At 42.9% G+C, this 21,428-nt stretch overlaps 1 protein-coding gene across 1 annotated transcript in view; it reads right to left on the bottom strand.

Moving 5' to 3' along the window:
* The window catches only part of ZNF827 (zinc finger protein 827), a 256,024-nt gene extending 243,700 nt beyond the window's left edge, over positions 1 to 12,324 (bottom strand). The window contains exon 1 of the mRNA XM_036764568.1: positions 11,987 to 12,324. Coding sequence (XP_036620463.1) covers positions 11,987 to 12,029 — 43 coding nt within the window. The 5' untranslated portion in view covers positions 12,030 to 12,324. The remainder of the gene's footprint in view (positions 1 to 11,986) is intronic.
* Positions 12,325 to 21,428: the final 9,104 nt, after the last annotated feature.

Raw genomic sequence — 21,428 nt, 5'->3', positions numbered from 1 at the left:
GAGAGCTTCTCTATCACTACCCACTACTTTACACCCTCCACACTCTCTCTGTCTCTCTCTCCCTCTCTTTCTCTCCCTCTCCCCCTCCTCTTTCACACACACATACACACATACACACACACACACACACACACACACACACACACACACACACACACATGCTTCAAACCCTTGTAACAACTAAGCATAACCAACCAAAGAAAATCAACACAGCAACTGGATCTGAATGTGGATGTTTCATTTGCTCAAATACTATCTTCAATGCCATGAAAGAACCTATCAGCTCTGGTGGCCCAATACCTATCAAATTAAATCTATAGACTTTTTCTGTAAAAGTTCTCCCCTTAACCTGTCTTCTCTTCTCCAAACAAAACTTTTTCATCCTCCTCTCTTATTTCCATCACTGACCCAACTTCTTCACCCAAGCCAAGCCAACTTTCTTATTATCTTACTAAAATACATTTTGCTCATGACATTCCCTCTGCCTGGAAGATCCTCACTCCTTTTTTGTAGCTCCTTATGTCTATCAGTTCTTTCAAGACCTAGCTTAATGTTTATTTTCTCTAAAAAGCCTTCCCCAAATGCTTTTTAGTTCATGAACAATCACTTCCTCCTTCCTCTCTCCAAAAAAAAAAAAAAAAAAAAAAGATTTAAAAACCAAACAAAAAACCTAATTCTGTAGACCTAGTATGTGCTTTGCACATGCTTGCTGAATGAATGGATGCTGAGTAAGGATGACAACACCAGTGTTACTGGAATGTGTCATTTCTCTAAATGAGACATCTCCGGTTCATGTCTCTAACTTTTCACAATATAGATAGAGAGGAGCACATCAATTCTCCCATTAAAAGAAAATGTTTTACCTCTTCATTTGTTCATTTACTCATTGCCAAGCACTTCTTCCCCCTGGTTCATTCCCAGAATTCTAGTAGATTCAGACACCAAGGTTTAGGTGGCATTTCTATTTCTATTTCATGGAATTTCCCTTATCATATAAATGTCAGAGACCAGCTAACTCTATTTTGATTCTCCTTTTTCTTGAGGCCAGATCAGAACTCAAAAAAAATATTATTTGTTGTTTCTCTGTCACTAGAAAGGAGGAATTATGGTAGCATATTAAAAGGGAAGCTTATTTAAGCCTTGGTTCTGCCACAATTTGTTTCTTACCAAAGACAGCTGTTTTCTGTGGCCCAGAGAGGATTGCTCCGGGTTAACAAGCAGGGCCAAATGAGCAAGGATTAGAAAACTCCTCATAATTCTAGGCCATTACAGAAAGGCAGTTCTCTCCACATGGAGTAGATATTTCTGACCCCTGAATGTGTCATTGGACATGGACCCATTTTGTTACCCTTTGCCTGGTCTGATGTCAAAGATCCTGGTCTCAAATCCCCAAGAGAAACAAAACACTATTGGCTGGCAGGGCGAGTTCTCATAGATCACTCTACCAAAATGCTTCACCTATGAAGTGATAGCTTTACTACTAGGCAGAAGACATAATAGACCAGAGGACCAGGACAGGGGATTTTCAAGTTGCAAAGGTCTGGTTTTCTAGGATCAATATCCACAATTCCACTGACCCCAAACCATGGAGCTATTGGGAACTATGTCATAGAATATATGTTTCACTGGATATAACAGCCCCAGTGATGACTTCATCCCTTTCCTGAAAGAAAGCTGATCATTCTAGCAACACTACAATCATGTTAAATCATTATTACAGGATCCAGATATATTATAGGTCAAATTGTTTCATCACAAACACTGCTAGAAAGTAAAAGTGTGATGTAATATGGTTAGTTAATAAAGAAGGTATGCATTGGTCCATACTCTATATCGGAACACTTTACATCAGGAAGTTAGTTATAAGTATATATTATATATGTGTGTATACATATACACACATATATATTATGTATATGTATAAATACACAAATGTATTGTAACATATACATGTACATACATAAATGTATACACATATATAGTTTTAATAGCTTAAAACTACATGAAGACTACTTTTGGAATGCCCTATACACACATAACACACAGACACTACCATATATTATAGACAGTATAGAAAAATATGATAGAGGGCCCATCTTAGGGTCAAGAAGACCTGGGAACAAAACTGGCTTCTGATACATACCAGCTACGTGATTCTGATCAAAGCACTTAAAATTCTTAGTGTCCTAGACAATTCTCTAAAACTGTAAGTTTACAGATGAGTTGCTGATCTATATTAGTGGAGGCATTTTCCACCTTGGAAGTTCTCCCTTTTCACCTCAGGCCTAGACTAGTGCAATAGATTACTGGTGGGTCTCTTTGTGACAAATCTCTCCCCACTATAGTCTATCCTCCATCAACCGTCAAAGTGATATTTCCAAATTGCTGGTCTGAACATGGGTGTCCCTTCTCACCAGACTCTACAGGCTCCCTATCTCTTCCAGGAACAACACACACACACACACACACACACACACACACACACACACACACACACACATACACACACAGAGAGAGAGAGGGATCCAATGTCCCTGGACTTTTTGGTGCTCCTCATACATGATACTCCATCTCCCAATTCCAGAGATTTTCTCTAGCTGTTCCCCATGCCTGGAATGTTCTCCCTCATCTCTGCCTCCTGGCTTCCTACAAGTCCCAGCTAAAATCCCACTTCCTCTAGAAAGCCCTTCCCAAAACCTCTTCATTCTAGTGCCTCCCCTCTGTTAATTGTTTCCAATTTATCCCTTTTATAGCTTGTCTGTACATAGTATTTTTCATGTTGTCTCCACCACCAGACGGTGAATTTTTTGAAAACAGAGACTGTCTTTTCCCTTTCTTTGTATACTTGGTGATTAGCACAGGGCTTAGAAGACAGTAGACATTTAATAAATGTTTATTGAAAGACTGGCTTTACACACAACAATGAAATCATAAGTCTAAGGCCCCCCAAAAAAGTATATTTTATTAACAGCAGCAGCCTGGCACAATGCAAAACTTAATGCTGTAATAGGTAGGAAGACCTGAGTTCAAAAAAGATCCTTAATAGCTGTGTGACTCTGTGCAAATTCTTTCACTTTTGTTCACTTTAGGAAATTTACTAGGACCTAAATACTAAATCACAGACCTAGTATGTTTTCTTAAATTACTCAGTTACCCCAACAATGGTATTATAAAGGAATTAGGATCATAGGTTTAGAGCTGAAAGCAAACTCAAAGGATAGCTGGTCCAGCCCTGTCATTTTACTGCTGCAAAACTTGAATTTCAGAGAAGTTCAAGTGATTGACCCAAGGTCAGTTAGTTATTCCCATCTACTCTATTGTTACATCATACAGATTAATGGAATCCAAGAAAAAATAAAACATAAAAGCAAAAAACTGTATACACACAAGCACACAAACCACATTGTAGTTTAGAACTACTTACAAACTAATGGCAAAGTGGATTATGGCACTGAATTAAAACTTAATGTGCACTTAAAGCATGTTAGTTCTACATTGTTACTTTAGTTTCATGCTATTCGGCAGAGAACATCCAGGAGAATGAATGCAATATCCCAAGTGATACTTTCTCCCACTCATTAACAAAAATTAAAGCTGGTAACGCCAAATCACATCACTAAGACGGCCTCTGCATAATTTGAGAAAATTTATCACCTTCCACTAACTAGTACAGTAGTTTCTTCAAAAGCCCAGATAAGCAAAATGCTGATCCATCATGGAAAAGATTGTTTTTTTCTCTGACCTTCTTTCAGGTCATCTTTGAAGACTCTGACTCTTGTTCTCTCTCTCTCTCTCTCTCTCTCTCTCTCTCTCTCTCTCCCTCTCTCACTCCCTCTGTCTCTCTGTGCCTGTCTGTGTGTATGTGTCTGTCTGTCTCTTTCTTTCCCTGTCTGTGTGTGTGTGTCTCCTAACTACTTATCTAACCTATCTAGGGAATATCAGAAGGAATGGGAATGGGAGGTTATTTTAGGGTCTGGGTTTTTTGTTTTTAAGCCAGAGCCCCATAGGAAGGCACATACTGCCCCCTCCCCGCCCCCCCTGCCTCCGTCTGGCCCACCCAGCTCATAAATTTAACTAAGCTGAATCAAGATTTCCTTAAAAAAAACAGAGAGGTAAAGGCTGGATAACCTTAACCAGTCATTTAAGAGTCAGTTCACTCCTGAACTACAACAATGTGGTAGTATTTTTAAAAGAGGGGTGGGGGACTGGCAAACAATATCCTTTTTAGGAAGGGCAGAATCTGCTACATTTAATATAACCCTGAATCAGTCTGCAAAAGGCCAGAGCTGCAAAAGGCCACATTCTGATCTCAGACCCATGGGTGGGTGTGTATCACTGTACATTTTATAAAATTAGATACAGTCCGGCATGGGTGTGTGTATATATGTGGGGGCTGTTTTCACAAGATATCCAGCAATATGTGCACATGCATCTTAGGATCAGTTTCAAGCCCCAAGGCTGGCTTTTAATTTATGAAATGCCATTATAGCTGCAGAAAGTCTCCCTAAAAGGTAGGCCTTGGGGAATGATAACAGTCACCTTACAGGACCTCTCTCCTCCAGCATCTAGGCGGGTACTATACTTTAATATCGTAAAAATGTAATTTACCAACATGGGATGAAAATACCAGGCTTGCCCATAAAAAGGAGAGGAAAGAGAGACTGAAAACTTGAGTCCATCACGGACTGTTAGCTATTTTTGAAGTCTGCCCTTTGCACATCATTTTCTTATAAAATATGACAGTAGATATTTCAGTTTCTACGCACCATGAAGTGTTTTGTACACTTAGTCCTAAATGGTATGAATTACTGGACTACACCTGGCAAACTAGGTGACAGAAAATAGCATATCAGAAACAGGGCATGGGATCATTATTTACAAAATACACACCTCGATAGAGTGAGCCTCCAGAGGGGCTTAACTAAGCTGCAATCCTAAAGAGATTCTAGGCATTAGCTATCATAACGAGGCTTGCGCCTAGATTCCTTTTCAATGAAAGGTAGAAAACCGAATGTATGGCTCCCTGCACCACAGTGCATGGTACTGTAAAAATTCAGGTTAGAAACCCTTTAACTCCCCAAAAGTCCTATTTTGTAGGTCACCCTCTCATTATCTTGTTCTGGTATCTGGTCTGATTAAATTATAGAAAATTACTAATATATTACTCAGAACAAATAGATCATCTCCTGCCTGTTATGTTTATTTTGTCCCATCTTCTATCCCAACAACTCAATGCAAACAAGGAGAAAACAGGAGATGGGAAATGATTTTTTGGAAAGAGAGGAGCTGCAATTATTTTCCTATATACAGCTAAAGAATGAAATGCCTTCACTTCATGAGCAGGAGGTCCTCCACAGCACAAGACAACATCAGGGACCACCACTGAAAGGCTAAGAGTCAATGGGATTTTTCCAGTAGGAGAATCTCTGTCCAGAGCTATCACCCACAACCTCGCACCAGGTTTCCTTTGTGACCAAAGGAACAATTAGGTTAGCCAGGATTACTACTCAAACTCTGGACAAGGAACAGAACTGTCCTCTTGGGGAAAACGGCTCCATATAAGGATTCGACCCATATCACAGATCTCATCCACAGCCTACGCAACCACCTAAGCTACCCAGCCCAGACAGACATTTGTTCGTTCTTTTTTATATCTGTATCCCCTTGCCCACCAGTGTTTGACACACAGTAGGTGTTTAACATATGCTTGACTGCTAGAAAAATACATTGAGGTTAAAGTGACTAGTATTGGTATTTTCAACAAATTTATAACCTCAGAAAATGCCTGCTTGGTCACCCTGTTGACTCAGGACAGGTCTTAGGTGTGTGAGGTGTTTTTTCCAGGCCATCCATCTAATTTTACACGTCTCCAGAGACAGAGCTTTTCCACCTCCCTTGGAAATCTACTAATAGGTGTCATTCAAAGCTTCTAAAATCCTAAATGGCACCATGAGCTTTAGCACTGGCCTAGGGCTGTCCAATTTATGCTTTACCAGTGTGATTTATTAGCGCTATGTACAGAGAGACTTGTCAACTCACACCAACAGTGTGATTCTCAGGGTGTGATGACTGTAACCAGGTAAGAAATTAGAAATCAATTTTTTTTATTAGAAACTATTTTGAAGTATTAGGAGGGCTATGACTATGAATTGTTTCTCTCGTTTAATCTTGAATCCTTTGCTTTCTCTGTTATGTTTTTAAAAAGAAAGAAAACATAAAGATTCTTTTAGGTAGAGAACCCATAGATCATTCCAGTGCCTCAACCCACACTGCTATTCAGTGGGATCACCAGAGACAACACAACATTTTAACTCTGTTAAGACTCCAAATCAACATTTCTTGCCAATATCATTCAGTAAGGAAGCAGAACTAAAGATTGTGTCTATCCGATAGTACTATGTGCCTATGACTTACTCTTTAGATTTTTATTTCAAATTTGTGATTTCATCAGTTTGGGGAACTCATATGAATCTTAGAGAGCTGTCTGGACCAGTGAGAGATGAAGTCACTATTATGAATCAGTGGCACATAACTATTATGAGCCAGTGGCAGAACTCAAACCCAGGCTTTCCTGACACTAAGGCCTCCAGACAAGCATGCCTTTCTATTCATAAATAGGCGCCCATTTTATTTCTATAGTTTGCCTTAGGTCTTTTGAAAGATAAGAAGAGCTCTCTTAGAAATCAAAGTCCCCAAAGCATACTATGTATCCTGTACCTATGAATGAGTAAACAACGCAAGAGTATTTAAAAACCTGCATTTTGAAAAAAAAAAAACTTTCCTTTCTTGTTCCCCACTAGGAGCAGGTATTAGACAAAACTGTGGTGATAAAGACAACAGTGATCCAAGCTTATGTGTGAGTTAAAGCTAATGTGAATTCTAGAATCATAGACCTAGAAGGGGCCCTCAGAAAACCACTCATTTTATAATTGAGGAAAATGAGCCTCGGAGAGGTCAAATGACCAAGGTTCCACAGTGAGCAGAGTTGTGTTAGAGCTAGAACCCCAACTCAGCTCCTCAGATTCCAAATACAGTTTTTAAAGTGTGGAACCAAGAATAAATATAGATGCTATTGGATGTAAGGAGAAAAAAAACTCGGGCTTCATCCCTACCCCTATTAATCAATCAGCATGAATGTATTAAGTGCCTACTATGTGGGCACTTTGCTAGATACTAGATGTAGGATTTTTTTTTTTTAATCTCTACTGTCAAGGTAAGATGACAAGCTGATCCACAGTTTTTTAAGTGTGCCATTTAGAGATGTGAGGTAAAAGACTGTCCCAGGCTAACCTAAGTGAGAATTTGGTAGACTCAGAAGGTAAGAACTTTCCCAGAACAGAAATGCCACCAGCAGTAACAGCATTCTATTCCTATTTAAAAGGACAATTACCGCTCTAGGCCAAGTCTAGCCTAGGGAAAAACAGACCTAGTCCAAGTAGAATTTTTTAAGCTGCCACCAAACAAGGACAGGCCAAACACCCTTCCTCGAGTAAGTTTTGCCAAATGCTCTATAAACAGGAGGAATGAATCACCATTAAATTTTGGGGGGTGCCTACTTTGTTCTCAGTGGTGTACTAAGCCTATATCCTGAAGCCAAAACAAGTCATTTCAGGAGCCCAGGAGTGAATAATTGCCCTAATATATAAACCAGAAGTATAACAATTAGGTTAGGGGGAGGGAGGGAAGAGGTAGAGGAGAGCCAATCACCGAAGCTTATGGCTTAGACTCAGTCCCCATGGGTGTAGATCTGGAGGAGAGTGGCATCCAACATATGGAAGCTGGTCCCAGATTAAGGGAATTCCTGGGAGTCTGGGGCCAGTCCTAACTCCAATTCAGGGAATCAGGTCCACACTCAATGAAAGATAACTAAGAGCTAAACTATTCTGGGCTTCTAAGGACCATGTTCAGGTTTGTTAACTGTCCAAAACGGCATATTCCAGCTTTGTCATCTTATAGACAAAGATCACCAGTGAATAATGCAATATTTGTGCGGAGAACTTTCCAGACCAAAACTTTGAGATTTCTATGATTCCTTAGATATGTGTGCAGAAAGCCTCAATAAGTAGAATAATAAAGTAATAATATTAATACACAAATATATAAAACTTAAGATTGAAAAGTGCTTAGAATCAATTGTCTCAAACACTCCATGTTTGTTAGCATAGTTATTTAATAACCACCTCGCTACCTTTTCATGTAGTCAGGCTTTTAAAATACAATTTAGGATGGGGGGGAGGGGGAGAGACTTTGGAGATATCTCACTGGTTCTAATTCTTTCTTTTGTTTGTGTTGAGATTTTCTTGCTGATTGGTCGTGATTCCAAAAAAAAAAAAAAAGCCCCAGAACGGTTCTTTGAGGTCAGTTGCAATCCTTACCTGCCCCCCCCCCCTGCCATTTAGAAGTGATTTGAAAGTTTTCCCTGTGCTCAATAACATCTTAAAAATTTGGTATATAAATTCTTCCAGCATTGCTTTAATTACTGGGCTGGCCATAACTTTCCCCTAACTTTTGATGGAATACATAAGAAGTGTCTGCTTAGAGGACTAAAAAAATTAGATTACTCCCTCCTCCCAGGAATCAATTTTAGCATTAGGAAAGGAACTGAGAATCACAATATTTCACATTAAATGCACATTAACACTAATTTTTACCAACGTCAATATTTATTATATCCCTAAACCACTGCAACAGTTTCCCAGGCATCACTGAATACTCAGTTGTGTTTTACAATTGGGACTGAATGACAGAATACAATCATTTGCCTAGAGATACCTCTTAGTCCAAAAGCAAATTGCTTCTGAAACGTGTATAAACTACACTAAGAAAGTATCAACAAAAACCCATTCTAAGCAAAGGTAAGTGGAAAAGCTTGGCAAATTAAGCTTTCTCTTTAAGAACCTGGAGGAACATTTACAATGCATCTAAAAGGTAGCAGCTTCCTCAGCAAACGTTTGCTTTTTAGCTTAAAGGGAGGGGGGAGGTGGGAGGTGAGTAGGGGGAGGGTATATTTTTAAAGTGAGTGGATAACACTATTCATTAAGGATCAGGGTGCGAGAGGCAGTTCCCAAAACCTGACAATCACCAGCCACGAATGTACAGGAGACGGGCCCACCATGAGCGAGCTAAAATGGAGACTGAATTTCCTCTCAGTCCTCAGAGACAGAGAGGGTAGTCGCACCGGGTCAGGGTCAAGGTCACCAGCGGGGCAGTCTGCAGCTGCCTGAATGCTCCACACACAGAAATGTGTGTTGGCTTTCCAGCTCTGTCGCAGGAGAAACAGATAAATCTCTTCTCCTCTTCCACCCTCCCTCTAACCCCCCTCAGAAAAGGGGAGTGGGGGAGAACAAATTCTCTCCCCTCCCATCTTTCTATTCACATACAAGTTAATAAAAGCTTCCAAAGTTAAGAAGCAGCGGGGAAGTTTGCAAGGAAGACCAAAGCCCTAGGACTGCTCAGGGACAAGGATTAAAACTCTCCTCCCTCCCACCTAGAGACACCCACACACCCTCCCACCCATTCCTTAAAAACTGTGGTGAACTGGAGAAAGGCAGCCATGTGCAAACACACTTCCCTGCACTCTGGCTGCCGTGACTGCTGCTGCAAGTTCTCTGCGAGGACTGAGTGCACGCCGACAAAACTCTCTTTCTCTCTTCTCTTACCCAGTGCACAGAAATATGCACACGCCGAATTTTCCTACACACACACACACACACACACACTCACACACGGCTGCCTGTGGGTTGAGTTTTATGTGCATATATATGACATATGTGATATTATACTCAGAACCTCTAGCGGGCAGACGAAGAAAGGACTGCACAGGGGCAATTTTATTTATTTTTTTTTTCAAGGAAGGGGGGAGAAAAAAGCACAACCCGAGCCCTGTGCGCCGACTCCGGCGTACCGGGAAGGAGAAAGAAAGAGAAATATTTGTGGAGCGACTGGGCTGGCTGGCTGGCTGGCTGCTAGTGCGATTTCTCGCCACTCCGGCTTTGGCCTGGGTGGCCCGGGGTCCGGGAGGGCGGAGCAGAGCAGGGCCGGGCCGGGGGAGGGGGCGCGCCGGATAGACGGGGCAGCAGCTTTCACCCCACCCCCTTATCCCCCTTTAGACACCAACACAACTGGTTCGCGAGGGGGTGATCGATCGCACTCCCAGTCTGCAGCGGAAACACACACACACACACACACACACACACACACACACACTCAGGCTGAGCTCGAGACACCATAACCTTAACCCTTCCCCCACCCTCCATGAACTTCAGGTGACCGACCACGTCTCTCTGACACATAGGCACTGGGGCTCGGCCCCGTTCTTCTCCTCCGACCTCCGGGCTGGGCAGGCGAGGGCAGAGAACCCGCGCTCTGCCCTGAGGGGTTGGGGGGGCAAGGGGGAAGGAGAGCATAAATGACCCTTCCCCTTCCCCCCGAACCCCTCCCTTCGGCTCCTCCCGAGTCCCCTCCTCCCCTCCCTCCCAGTCACCCCGCCCCACGCCTTTTCCCCTGCCCCCTCCTTCCCTACATTCACGAAGCCCGGCGGCCGCCCCGGGGGGGATATTTTTAGTTGCTTCTCCCTCCTTCACTTTTAGCATCTCCTAGCACTTAAATGCAAAAGCCAAGAAAGATGGGGGGGGGGGGGGGATAAGTTGGAAAGGAGAGAAAGCAGGGGATGAAGGGGTACGAGTAGGGGGAAGTTAACAGTGTTTCAAAGAAAAGAGGAGGAGGAAGGGCGGGAGGGGGCGCCGGGTGGAGGAGGGGAAGGGGGACCAGGTCGTGTCAGAGAGGAGTGTGTGGCTGCCTTGCCTGCAGGCGCTGGAGACTGTGATGCACTTTAGTCCTGGACTCTGCTCTAGTCTTGGGGGGGGGGGGGGCAGCACTAAAAGCCCGACTCTAGGCTGGCTCAGTCTGATCCGACTGACCCTGCATTTTATTGCGGCCAGGATCCCTGCCTCCCTCGGCTCCCCTCCCCTCCTTCCCTCCTCCTTCCACTCGACTCTGCTCTGCAGGGACCTCGCATGCCACGATCCACTCGGTTCGCCTCCCACAGTCCCTCAGGCTGCGCCCACCATCCGCCAGTCCCCTACCACCTTCACCCCTGGCACCAGTCAGACCTCTGTGCCCTGCAGCAGCGGCGGCGGCAGTAGCGCCCCCCCCACCAACCCTAGGCACCCACACCCACCCCTGCCACCTCCACCTCCACCACACACCGCAACAGCGGTGGCAGCAGCCGCCCCAGCGGGGTGTGTGTGTCTATGTGTGCGCGGGGTGCCCCCACACCCTCTTCAGCCGCTCGCCGCCTCGCCCTCCCCCTGACTCCCTTCTTCCTCCTCCTCCTTCTCCTCCTCCTGCTGCCGCCGCCCGCGGCTCCTGGGCCGACCAACCCAGGCGCAACCTTTAGCCGGAGACGGACCTCGCGATTGATTCCGTACCAGACAAGACCGACCGCGCTGCTGCCCCCCCCCCTCACCCCGCTCCAGGCATCCCCCCCAGCGCCATCCCTGCCCCCTGCCCCCCCCCCCCCGCGTTCCGCCCTGCCCCAGCACCCCGCGCCCCTGGGCACGGGAGAGACACCAAGAATTTTTTTCAACGACTCCAACCTTTCCCACCCCCCAAGAAAGAATAACCGCCCCCCCGGCATCCATAGGGCTCCCCCTTCCTGCTCTTGCCCCCTCCCACCCGCTACCCGGAGCCAGGAGGGGCAGAGAGAAGGGATGGGGGGAGGAGAGAACACGATCGCCAGGGGAAAAAAAAAAGAGGGGGGCGAGAGAAAGAAAAAAAGAGAGAGAATAGAAAGGGCACAGGGCTGATCATCACCAACATGGCTGCCTCAGCACAGACCTAAGAGAGGAATAACCCAGGCTGTGTCTTTGTCAGCTTCACCTCTGTAACCCTAAACTAATGCAGAAAACAACGGAGGAGGCTGCAGAGGGGAGGGGGGGGGACCCGAGAAAATGGCACGGGAGGAGGTGGGGAAGGGATGACTTACGTGAGGGAAGGCGCTTGGGCTGCTCCTGCTTCCTCCTGGGCATTTTCCCCCTTTTCTCACATTCTCCTCCTTGGGTAATGGGAGATCAAATAAAACCCCCGTGGGGGCACCGAGGCAAACCCGGGCAGCGGCAGGCGAGGCAGGCGGGGAGCCGGGAGAGAGCAGAGCAGGGGGAATCCCTTCTCGCAGCCCTGGGCAGTGGGTTGAAGCTGGTCTCCTGAAGCCAGAAGAGGGGTTTTCTTCTTTTCTTTCTTTTTTTTTTTCCTTTCCAACCTCTCCCCCCCTCCTTTTTTTTTTTTTTTTTGGTCGTGCACCTGGCTTGTCCCCGATCGTATATATTCTTCAATGGATCTGCTTAGTGGTGTCTGTGTGTGTGTATGTGTAGGTCCTATGCTTGTGTGTGTGTTATGTGTGGGGTAGATAATGAGCCCTGGTGCGGCGGTGTCTATGGCCGCTCTCTGTGTGTCTCCAAGCCCCTAACACTAATGCAGGGATCAAAGGGCAGCAGCGGCAGCAGCCGAGCTCACAGCTCGCTCTCGCTCTCTCTCTCTCTCTCTCTCTCTCTCTCTCTCTCTCTCTCTCTCTCTCTCTCTCTCTCTCTCTCTCTCTCTCTCTCTCTCTCTCTCTCTCTCTCTCTCTCTCTCTCTCTCTCTCTCTCTCTCTCTCTCTAGCATAGGCTGAAAGGGAGAAAGAGGGCGAAAGCAAGAAGCATACACACACACACACACACACACTCACACACACTCACTCATGCTCTCGGAGGCAGAGCAAAGAGGAAGGTGCCCCCCAGGCTCCCAGGGCGTACTTAGACTCCGATTTGCAAGCGCTCTGCTGAAAAGCACGAGGGGTAAGGGGGTGCTTGCGGGGGTAGGATGTGCTTCTTCTGATTTATCCCGCTATTCACCGATCTGAAAGGAGAAGAAAAAAAGTTTTTTCACTCTTTTATTTAAAACAACGATTAATTCATACTAGTACAATTTTAAAAAAAAAATAGAAATTGATTTTTTTCTCTAACTTAGGTCTATAAAATTAACAGCTGCTTTGCCTCTCCCAATATTTCAGGATCCTGGCATCCCTAAAAAATTCACCATAAAATTCTTGGGGTTACCACCTTTCACCCACCCTAAAAAAAACCGCACTAAAAAATAAAATTAAGGACAAACAAAATAGATGGTGAAATAAATCACTATGTGGCTGGGATAAGTGTCCAGTTTTGAAATCCCCAGTGGAGTTAAAAACTGAAAAATGCTGCCCAAATGGAAATTATAAGTCCTTGACAAAGGGGAAAAATAAGATTAGGTCACCCCTAATGGCTGCTTTAACTGCTACATGATAGTTCTACAGAGCACACAGCAATCCTGACTTGGGAAATTTACTTTTTTTCCTGTTCTAATGCAGGTATAGGAAGCTTTACCCTGAAGCAATTCCAGGGTGCATTATGAACCCAATATAGCAGTTTTCATTAACTGATACATACTTTCATTACTTTACAAATCACACATCTTTCTTCAAAGACAGACATAAAGGGGAAAAAGAGAAAAGAACTGGGTCTCACCGAGGCACAAAAGGCACTTGGTGAAAGAGAAGTGTTCTCTTTGTGACTTGCAGTCATTTGGATAAAAGTTCACTCAGAGGTTGTTAATGATTTAAACTCCAAAACCTGGTACTACAATTGAAGTAAAACGGGTTGGAGAAGAGTTGTTTCATAAAACTCCCTTTGTGAGAGGAAACTTTGAACTTAGAAGAATACATAATCTGTCATGAGTCAGATGTGCCTAAAAAAATAAGGTGCATTATTTAGCTATATATTCCTTTTTTGCTTTTTTTTTTGTTCTGACTCATCATCTCATTATGTTAAATATTTTCCTACCAACTTTGAAAGAGTCACTTCATCAAAGTAGCTATACTCAGTGTGGATGCTGCCATTAAAAAACTAATCTATAACCATACAGGGGTACCTGACACCTTTCTGACATAGCAGTTTAATTCACACAATTACAGTAGTTAATAAGAGCCATGAGATAAAAATTGTACACATCATTTTAGAAACAGCAATGGCTGGATATTGAGTATTTTAGTAGAGTCTCTAAGTCCAGAGAACCTCCTAAAAGATGTTTCCCAGTGAGAATGAAATTTCCATAGAAATCCTTCTCATTTATAACTTCCCAGCACATGGTGCTCACCAGTGATGAGTCCATATTCTTTGATCCTTTTTTTTTTATAACTTTTTTTTTTTGCAGGAGGGAGGGTAGGGCAACTGGGGCTAAGTGACTTTCCCAAGGTCACACAGCTAGCAAATGTGTCAAGCGTCTGAGGCTGGATTTGAACTCAAGTCTTCCTGACTCCAAGGCCAGTGCTCTACTCACTTTGCCACCTAGCTGCCCCTCCTTGATCCTTTCTTCAGTATACCTGCTTGATCATGCTCCAAAGACACCCCTAAAGGTAGTTGTTGCAAATAAGGCATAGTCGTTTGATCAGCCCTAGGTTGGTGGTTGATCTAAGTAATTTGACAATTAGGCTTCCGTACAAAATCATTTGAGATAGAAAAACAAAAGAATACAGGAATAATTCACCTGGCTATGACTTTAAGAGTCTTCAGTTCCCCTGGTCCTGAAATTAATGTAGAAATTTTAATCGGAGTCCTTCTATTGCTGGTATGTGGACCCATTACCTCAAGTCAGTAAGTCCTTTCTGCCTAACAGATGGTAAACAGAATGATGCCAACGGTCTAGCGCTGAACCTTTGGAACCCCAGGCTAGAATGTTGGGAGGTGTATGATACTATCTAGACACTTAAATCCATATTCGCCCCATTTACTTCTAGCCTTTACAAAGCCCAGCATGCCATAGTTGAAGAGATGCTTTCAGCTATTGAAATTAAGGCTCCGAGATGAAATAAAAAATATAAAATGGTGTAAGGTTCTCTTTTCTTCAAAATGACATGAATTTCCCAGGGCCCTTTTGAACTCCTCCAAGAAAGATACCATAAATTCTCAATTACCCAGTTGTGGATCGTCAGCACCACCCTATCTAATTCTAGGCCACTTCTTCAACCATTAATTAATTTATATTCAGAGAATGATAACTTATTTTCATAGTAGATGAATCCAAATTATTAAGGCAAATCTGTTGAAAATGACCAGGATGCATCTTGATGTTTTGGAAAGAACAGCTAGTTCTAGAATCTAGAAAATTAGTTTTACGTTCTGCTTCAAAACAACTAATTTGAACTGGTAGCTATAAGACCTTAAGCTAACCATCTGACCTCTATGAGCCTTATACAGTGTGCTGCCTTGGATAGAATGCTGGAATCAGAATCATAGGACTTGTATTCATAACCTAAGTCTGCTACCTGGGTGAACTTGGAGGAATCACTTACCTTCCAGGGCCTCAGTTGGACTAGAGAGTCTCCACAGTCCCTTCCAGCTCTAAATCTAGAATCTAACCACCTGTCTCACAATATTGTTGTAGAGAGAATGCTTTATTGATCTTAAAGCACTAGAATAATAGGAGTTATCCAATCTAATTCAACAACAATTCATTAAATACCTACCATGTTCAAGGCATTGGGCCAGGCCCTGAGGATACAAAAACATAAATTAAACAGCCCCTTCCCTCACGTACCTTCTATTCATGGGAAACAACATATATTGGAAATTAAGTATAAAATATATGCAAGGTAATTGGGAAGGAAGAGGAATAGCAACTGAAGGGATCCAGATGGACTTCCTGTAGGAAGCAGCACTTGAAATGAGCATTGAAGAGAGCTAAGGATTCTAGAAGGTGGAGGTGAAGAGGGAAGGCATTCCAGGCAAGGGGGACAACCTGCACAAAGGAATGGAGACCAGAGATGGGACATTAGTGTGGAGAAATGAGAAGTGTTAGTATAATGGCAAATGCTGTATGATTTTTGCACATAGAATACATTAAAAGTATGCCTTACCTTACTGTATGTATGTGTGTGTATGTATATGTATATATGTGTGTGTGTATATATATATAGTGTGTGTGTATGCACATGTGTATACATTGTATATGTATATGTATATGTCTATTATACAGGGTGTTCCAAAAATTGCATATTGATACAGATATATAGATGTGTATATATTATATATATACACATATATGTGTGTGTATGTGTGTGTGTGTGTGTATACATACATACACTTTAGGGAAACTCTATATAACAGAAATACACACATACACACACACACAAGACACCAAATGACAAAAGAGTTCCAAAAAAATAGAACATTCTGGAAAGTTGCTACCTAAACAGCCTGCTTGCCCAGGAATAAATATTATTTGGAGAGTAAGCAAGGAGCAGGAGAAAAGAAGATGCCAGTTTCCCTTGAAGATCTATTTATTTTGCCAAGGCAAAAGGGACCCTCTTGGATTTTTGCTTGAGATTCCAGAATCTAGGAGTGACAACATGTGTAGTGGATAGAGAGCCCTTCCTCAGAGCCAGGAAGACCTGGATTCAAATCTTGCCTCTAAACTTAACCTCTCAATGTCCTAGGCCTCAGTGTTAGAAACTTTTTAAGATTATAAACTGCAGAAAAGATGCTGACCTGACTCAGTAAAGGGAGCTTCTTCATCAGTATGTCTGCGAAATCCTAGGTGTGGTTCGATCCCTACCCCATCTAGAAATCTAAACAAAACAGGATAGGTTCACCATAGGACTAAACAGTTGAAAGCTGCTCCCCCAGGCATGATCCCTGATACCTCCAAGGACTGCAATCTAACAAGAGCAAATTGGGCCCCGGCAGTGGGTAGACCTGGACCTCCCATCAGTGAGACCGATTTGAAGTGCTGGCCTTGCCTATGTAGGGGTCTCATGGACCAGTGGAGAAAACCTAATTTGGGGATCCAATTTGTATCAAAAATCAATGAAACTGATCCCTGATGGGACAGATAACTTGTTGCATCCATCAGTTGATGCCTCCCCATCACAAATCTCTAAACAAACAACCAATAAAGCCACCCAGGGACTTTGTCGTTTTTATTACATCTGAATTTCCTCCTTTTTCCTTTTCACCTCTGTTTCAAAGAAGACATTACATGCCACTTTAAGGTTAACAAAGTGTTTTCCTCCCAACAATCCTGTGAAGTAAAGAGGATGTATACTATTATTCCCATTTTATAAATGAAAAGAGAGGGAAGGTGATTTGCTGAGTCCCTGAGAGTTTACCCAAGGTCACATGAGTGACAGAGACCAAATATGAACCCAGGAGCTCTAACTCTGAAGTCAATACTCTTTCCACTGTACCATACTTCCTCTCCTTGGACTTCAGAATCCAAATAGATTATCTTTTTGTACTATACCAGAACACTACTTTGGACCCCTTGGTACCACTAATAGAAGGTCTCCCCTCTTTTGCGGGGGAGGGAATGGGGATATTTACTAAGAGACATTTTCTGGCCTGTTTCTGGAAATTCTTATAGGCTAGATATCACTCTAGGTTGGCCTCTAGTGGCTTTTGGTGGTTAGTCAGTCAACAAGCATTTATAAAGCACCTACTATATGCCAGGCACTGTGGTAAGCGCTGGGAATATGAAGATAGGTTGGAGACTGGGATGTGCCAACCTATGCTCTTTCTCCAGGCGGGCTTTAGGTCCTTAGGTTAGACTCCTTAGATACTAAGTAAGACCCAGCTGCCCAAAAAGCACATTCTATATCCTATCAGAATAGGGTCCAGAGAGCTAGTCATGTTCATTTTTGTGCTACTCCACCCAACCATGGCCCATCAGTTGTTATATCGTTTTCCCAGAGAACTGAACAACAGGACTGAAGCATGTTCCTCTGGGCAGGCTCATCATAAATCCCTGGGCTCCCTCCATTGATATACTTCAGGGGTTAAGTGATCATGCTGAATTTAACTTCTGCTAGGGTTATATATACACTTTCTCCTCCTATAGGTGATGAATGACTGGGGGGGGGGGGAGGGGGATGGAATTGTAGGGAATCATGCACTTGGAAGCATCTCCTAAATCTCAATTCTCCTCCTGCTCCTCCTCCTCCTTTTCTTCTTCTTCTTCTTCTTCTTCTTCTTCTTCTTCTTCTTCTTCTTCTTCTTCTTCTTCTTCTTCTTCTTCTTCTTCTTCTTCTTCTTCTTCTTCTTCTTCTTCTTCTTCTTCTTCTTCTTCTTCTTCTTCTTCTCTTCCTCCTTCTTCATCATCATCATCATCATCATTTCTTCTCTTCCTCTTCTTCTTCCTCTTCCTCTTCTTCTTCTCTTCTCTCTCTCTCTCTCTCTCTCTCTCTCTCTCTCTCTCTCTCTCTCTCTCTCTCTCTCTCTCTCTCCCTCCCCTCCATTTTTCCTGTCTCTTGAAAACAAACGCTATCTCTACTGACTGTGTGGTTTTTACATTATTTTAGTGGCCTAAATATATGATTCTATAGTTTTGGGGAATGCTTGGTCTGGAAAATCTTTTCAGTGATATAAATGGGCAATGTGCTTATACTTTTAGTTTTAGAAAGCTTCCTGAGGGCTCTGAGTCTATCATCATATGGGTAATATGTCTCAGGGGCAGGATGTGAACTGAAGTCTTTCTGACTCCAAGGCCAGTGTCCTATGCCCTTATTCTCACAATGTATAAATTAAAGGATTTGTGTACGAATGTATGTAGCAGCCAGGATATCCTCCTCTCATATGTGGAGCCCTCAAAATTGCAACCCTAAGTTCAAGGTACTCTCTGGTTCCATGTCCATTCAAAACGAGGGATCAGGAACCCCCACCAGAGCATTTCTTTTTTCTCTAGTTAGCCAGAAGAAACATTATTAATGGGTTCATTAAGTTATAAATTAATAATTAAAAATGATACATTAATTACATTAAAAACAGAGCCATTTTGTTAAATTTAAGGAGTAAGAAGACTTGCAATAGAACATTCTCTCCCCACCTACTCCATAAACTTAGAGCATGCTATTCCGCAAATATACACACCATGAAGGGGGATTCTTCTTGAGGGACCCATATGTGAGAAGTCTTGTGAAGGGGAACCTCAGAGTTCCAGAGAGATGCCTTTGGCAATATTGGTATGTCACTGAACTGGGGTTGTAGAATTTGCTCCAGCATGGTAAGGCATTCCTGGTGGTCTTTGCTGAATGGAGCTCTGGCTGTGAATCAGCTACTCTTCTACAATGCTCTCTTCTATTTTCACGGCTTATCTCTTTAAGGCCAGACGAGACATCTCAATATCGATCTGCTAGAATATAGGGGTTCTAACTATTAGCCCAGAAAGAGGCTAACAGCTCATTAGTCAGAACTACTACCCAGCTAACAAACCCAAACAGAGAAGAGATCAAAGCCTTCCATTATGGAGAACTAGCTAATTTAGGGATAGAGGCTCCTAAATACTCAACAGCTTCTCGGGCTTTGCTACAAATGAGTTGGAGCCACAGAAAAGATAAGCTATGGAGGCAGGATCAGGGTTCTCCCCTCGTATGGCTGGCATTCTCATCTTTAATATGCATACCTATCGGACCAGTTGCTTTGTCTCAATATCTTGGCTAATGAAAGATCTCTGGCTCTGGAGTTAGGAAGACCTGACTTCAAGTCCAGCTTGTGACATTAACTGGCTCTGTGACCAAGAGCAAGTTGCATTAACTAACTCTTCTATGCTCCCAAGCAACACTAAGACTACAAGTTATGATTGAGTTGTTAATGTGCATTCATGGCGGAAGTTTCCATAGCAAAGTTCCTAGACACAGAGGTAATATCAGGTCCCAACAATTGATGCAGCTAAACTGGACCATAGGCTGTTTGCTGACCACGACATTTCATCCTCTATCTCCATAACTATATGCTGCCCATCTTTAGTGCCTGGAATGTGCTCCCTCCTTATCTTTGCCTCTCAGAACTCCGAGGTTCCTCCAAAATGAAGCTCATGACACTTCTGACATGAAGCCTCTCTAGATTAGACCTCACATTTACCTGCATTTTGTTTGTGTGTACATGAATATATGCCATGCATATATATAAACACACATATACCTATGCATACTACACACATACATATTTGCATTTACTTATTTGTTTACATGTTATTCCTCAACAGAAGGGCTTTTTGAGGGTAGAGATAATTTTGATTTTTGTCTTTGTAAACCCAGTGGTTCCTATATAAGCAATCTTAATAAGCAATATAATGTAATATAATAATATATAATATAATATTAATATAATATAATAAGCAATATGATACATTCTTAATAAGCAATCCATCTATCAAAAGATACACATTTATTAATCACCTACTATGCTCCAGGCACCACGCTAGGCAATGAACATACAAAAACAGAAACAAGATGTGTTCACATGCCTCTATATTTGGAACAGACCTAGGGTCTCATTGGTGCAAGGAATTCGTCATGAGGAAACCCACTCTTGGCCACTTGTCCATGGCTCAGAATTGGGGAGACTGTCTGACGCACTGAGAGATTAAGGGATGTGCCCAGGGTCACGTAACCATTGTATAAGGGGTAGGTCTTGAACCTGGCTCTTCCTGACTAACACACAGGCTCTTTAGCCACTATTTAGGGCAGCTTGGTTGTTCAGTAGATAGAGGACTAGCCTTTGGAGTCAGGAAGACTGAAGATCTGAGTTCTAATCCTACCTCAGACACTTACTAGCTGTGTGACTCCTTAACCTCTTTCAGCCTCAATTTCCTCATCTCTAAAATGAGATGATAATAAAACCTTTCAGAGTTGTTGTGAGGACCACATGAAATAACATGTAAAGTGATTTGAAAACATGTTATTATTGTTCTATGCTGCCTTTCTTATATGTGTATATGCATATATATGTGTTTATATATATATATGTACATACGTACATACATATATATTCATACCCTAAGGGTGACTGCCCTTGTAGACCCCCTCTAAGGTTCAAGTAGGGAACAACAGCGTTTGCTCAATCCTTGGCCTCTCTCTTGAATTTAGTTTGTTAGAATTGACGATATAGACAAAAGGCAAGGCTCTCTATTCTGAACAGAAAGACTGGCCGTAGCCTACCCTACTCTGCTGTCCTCCAAAAAAGCAAAGAACGCAGCCATTCCCCAGAATAGTTCCTCTGGGACTGGGCTGCCTGTCTGAGCTGTGGCCTCAAGCTTGCAACAGGACAAGGACACTCTCAGCTCTCAGGCATTCCAAGCTTTAATAGACCCAGCATGCTAAGGCTGGCACCCTGTTGGAGGTCATGGGTGAATGTCACAAAGTAAGCTTTCTGGTGTCTGGCCTCTGCCCTTGCTTGAGTCAGCAATGTTGCAGATATCCCAGGATCAAGGCAGCTCCTGTATATAATAACTGTAGCTAACATTGATATAACCATTTTAAGGTTTTGCAAAGTGCTGTTCGTGTTATTTCATTTGATTTTGTGTGTATCTTATAATGAGGATCAGTAATCTCTTTCAATTGATGATTTTTTACATGATCTGTC

The sequence above is a fragment of the Trichosurus vulpecula genome, chromosome 6, assembly GCF_011100635.1.
Source record: "Trichosurus vulpecula isolate mTriVul1 chromosome 6, mTriVul1.pri, whole genome shotgun sequence".
NCBI classification, from domain to species: domain Eukaryota; kingdom Metazoa; phylum Chordata; class Mammalia; order Diprotodontia; family Phalangeridae; genus Trichosurus; species Trichosurus vulpecula.
Note: the sequence above shows the minus strand (reverse complement) of the source record. Positions and strands in the feature narration are given on the sequence as shown.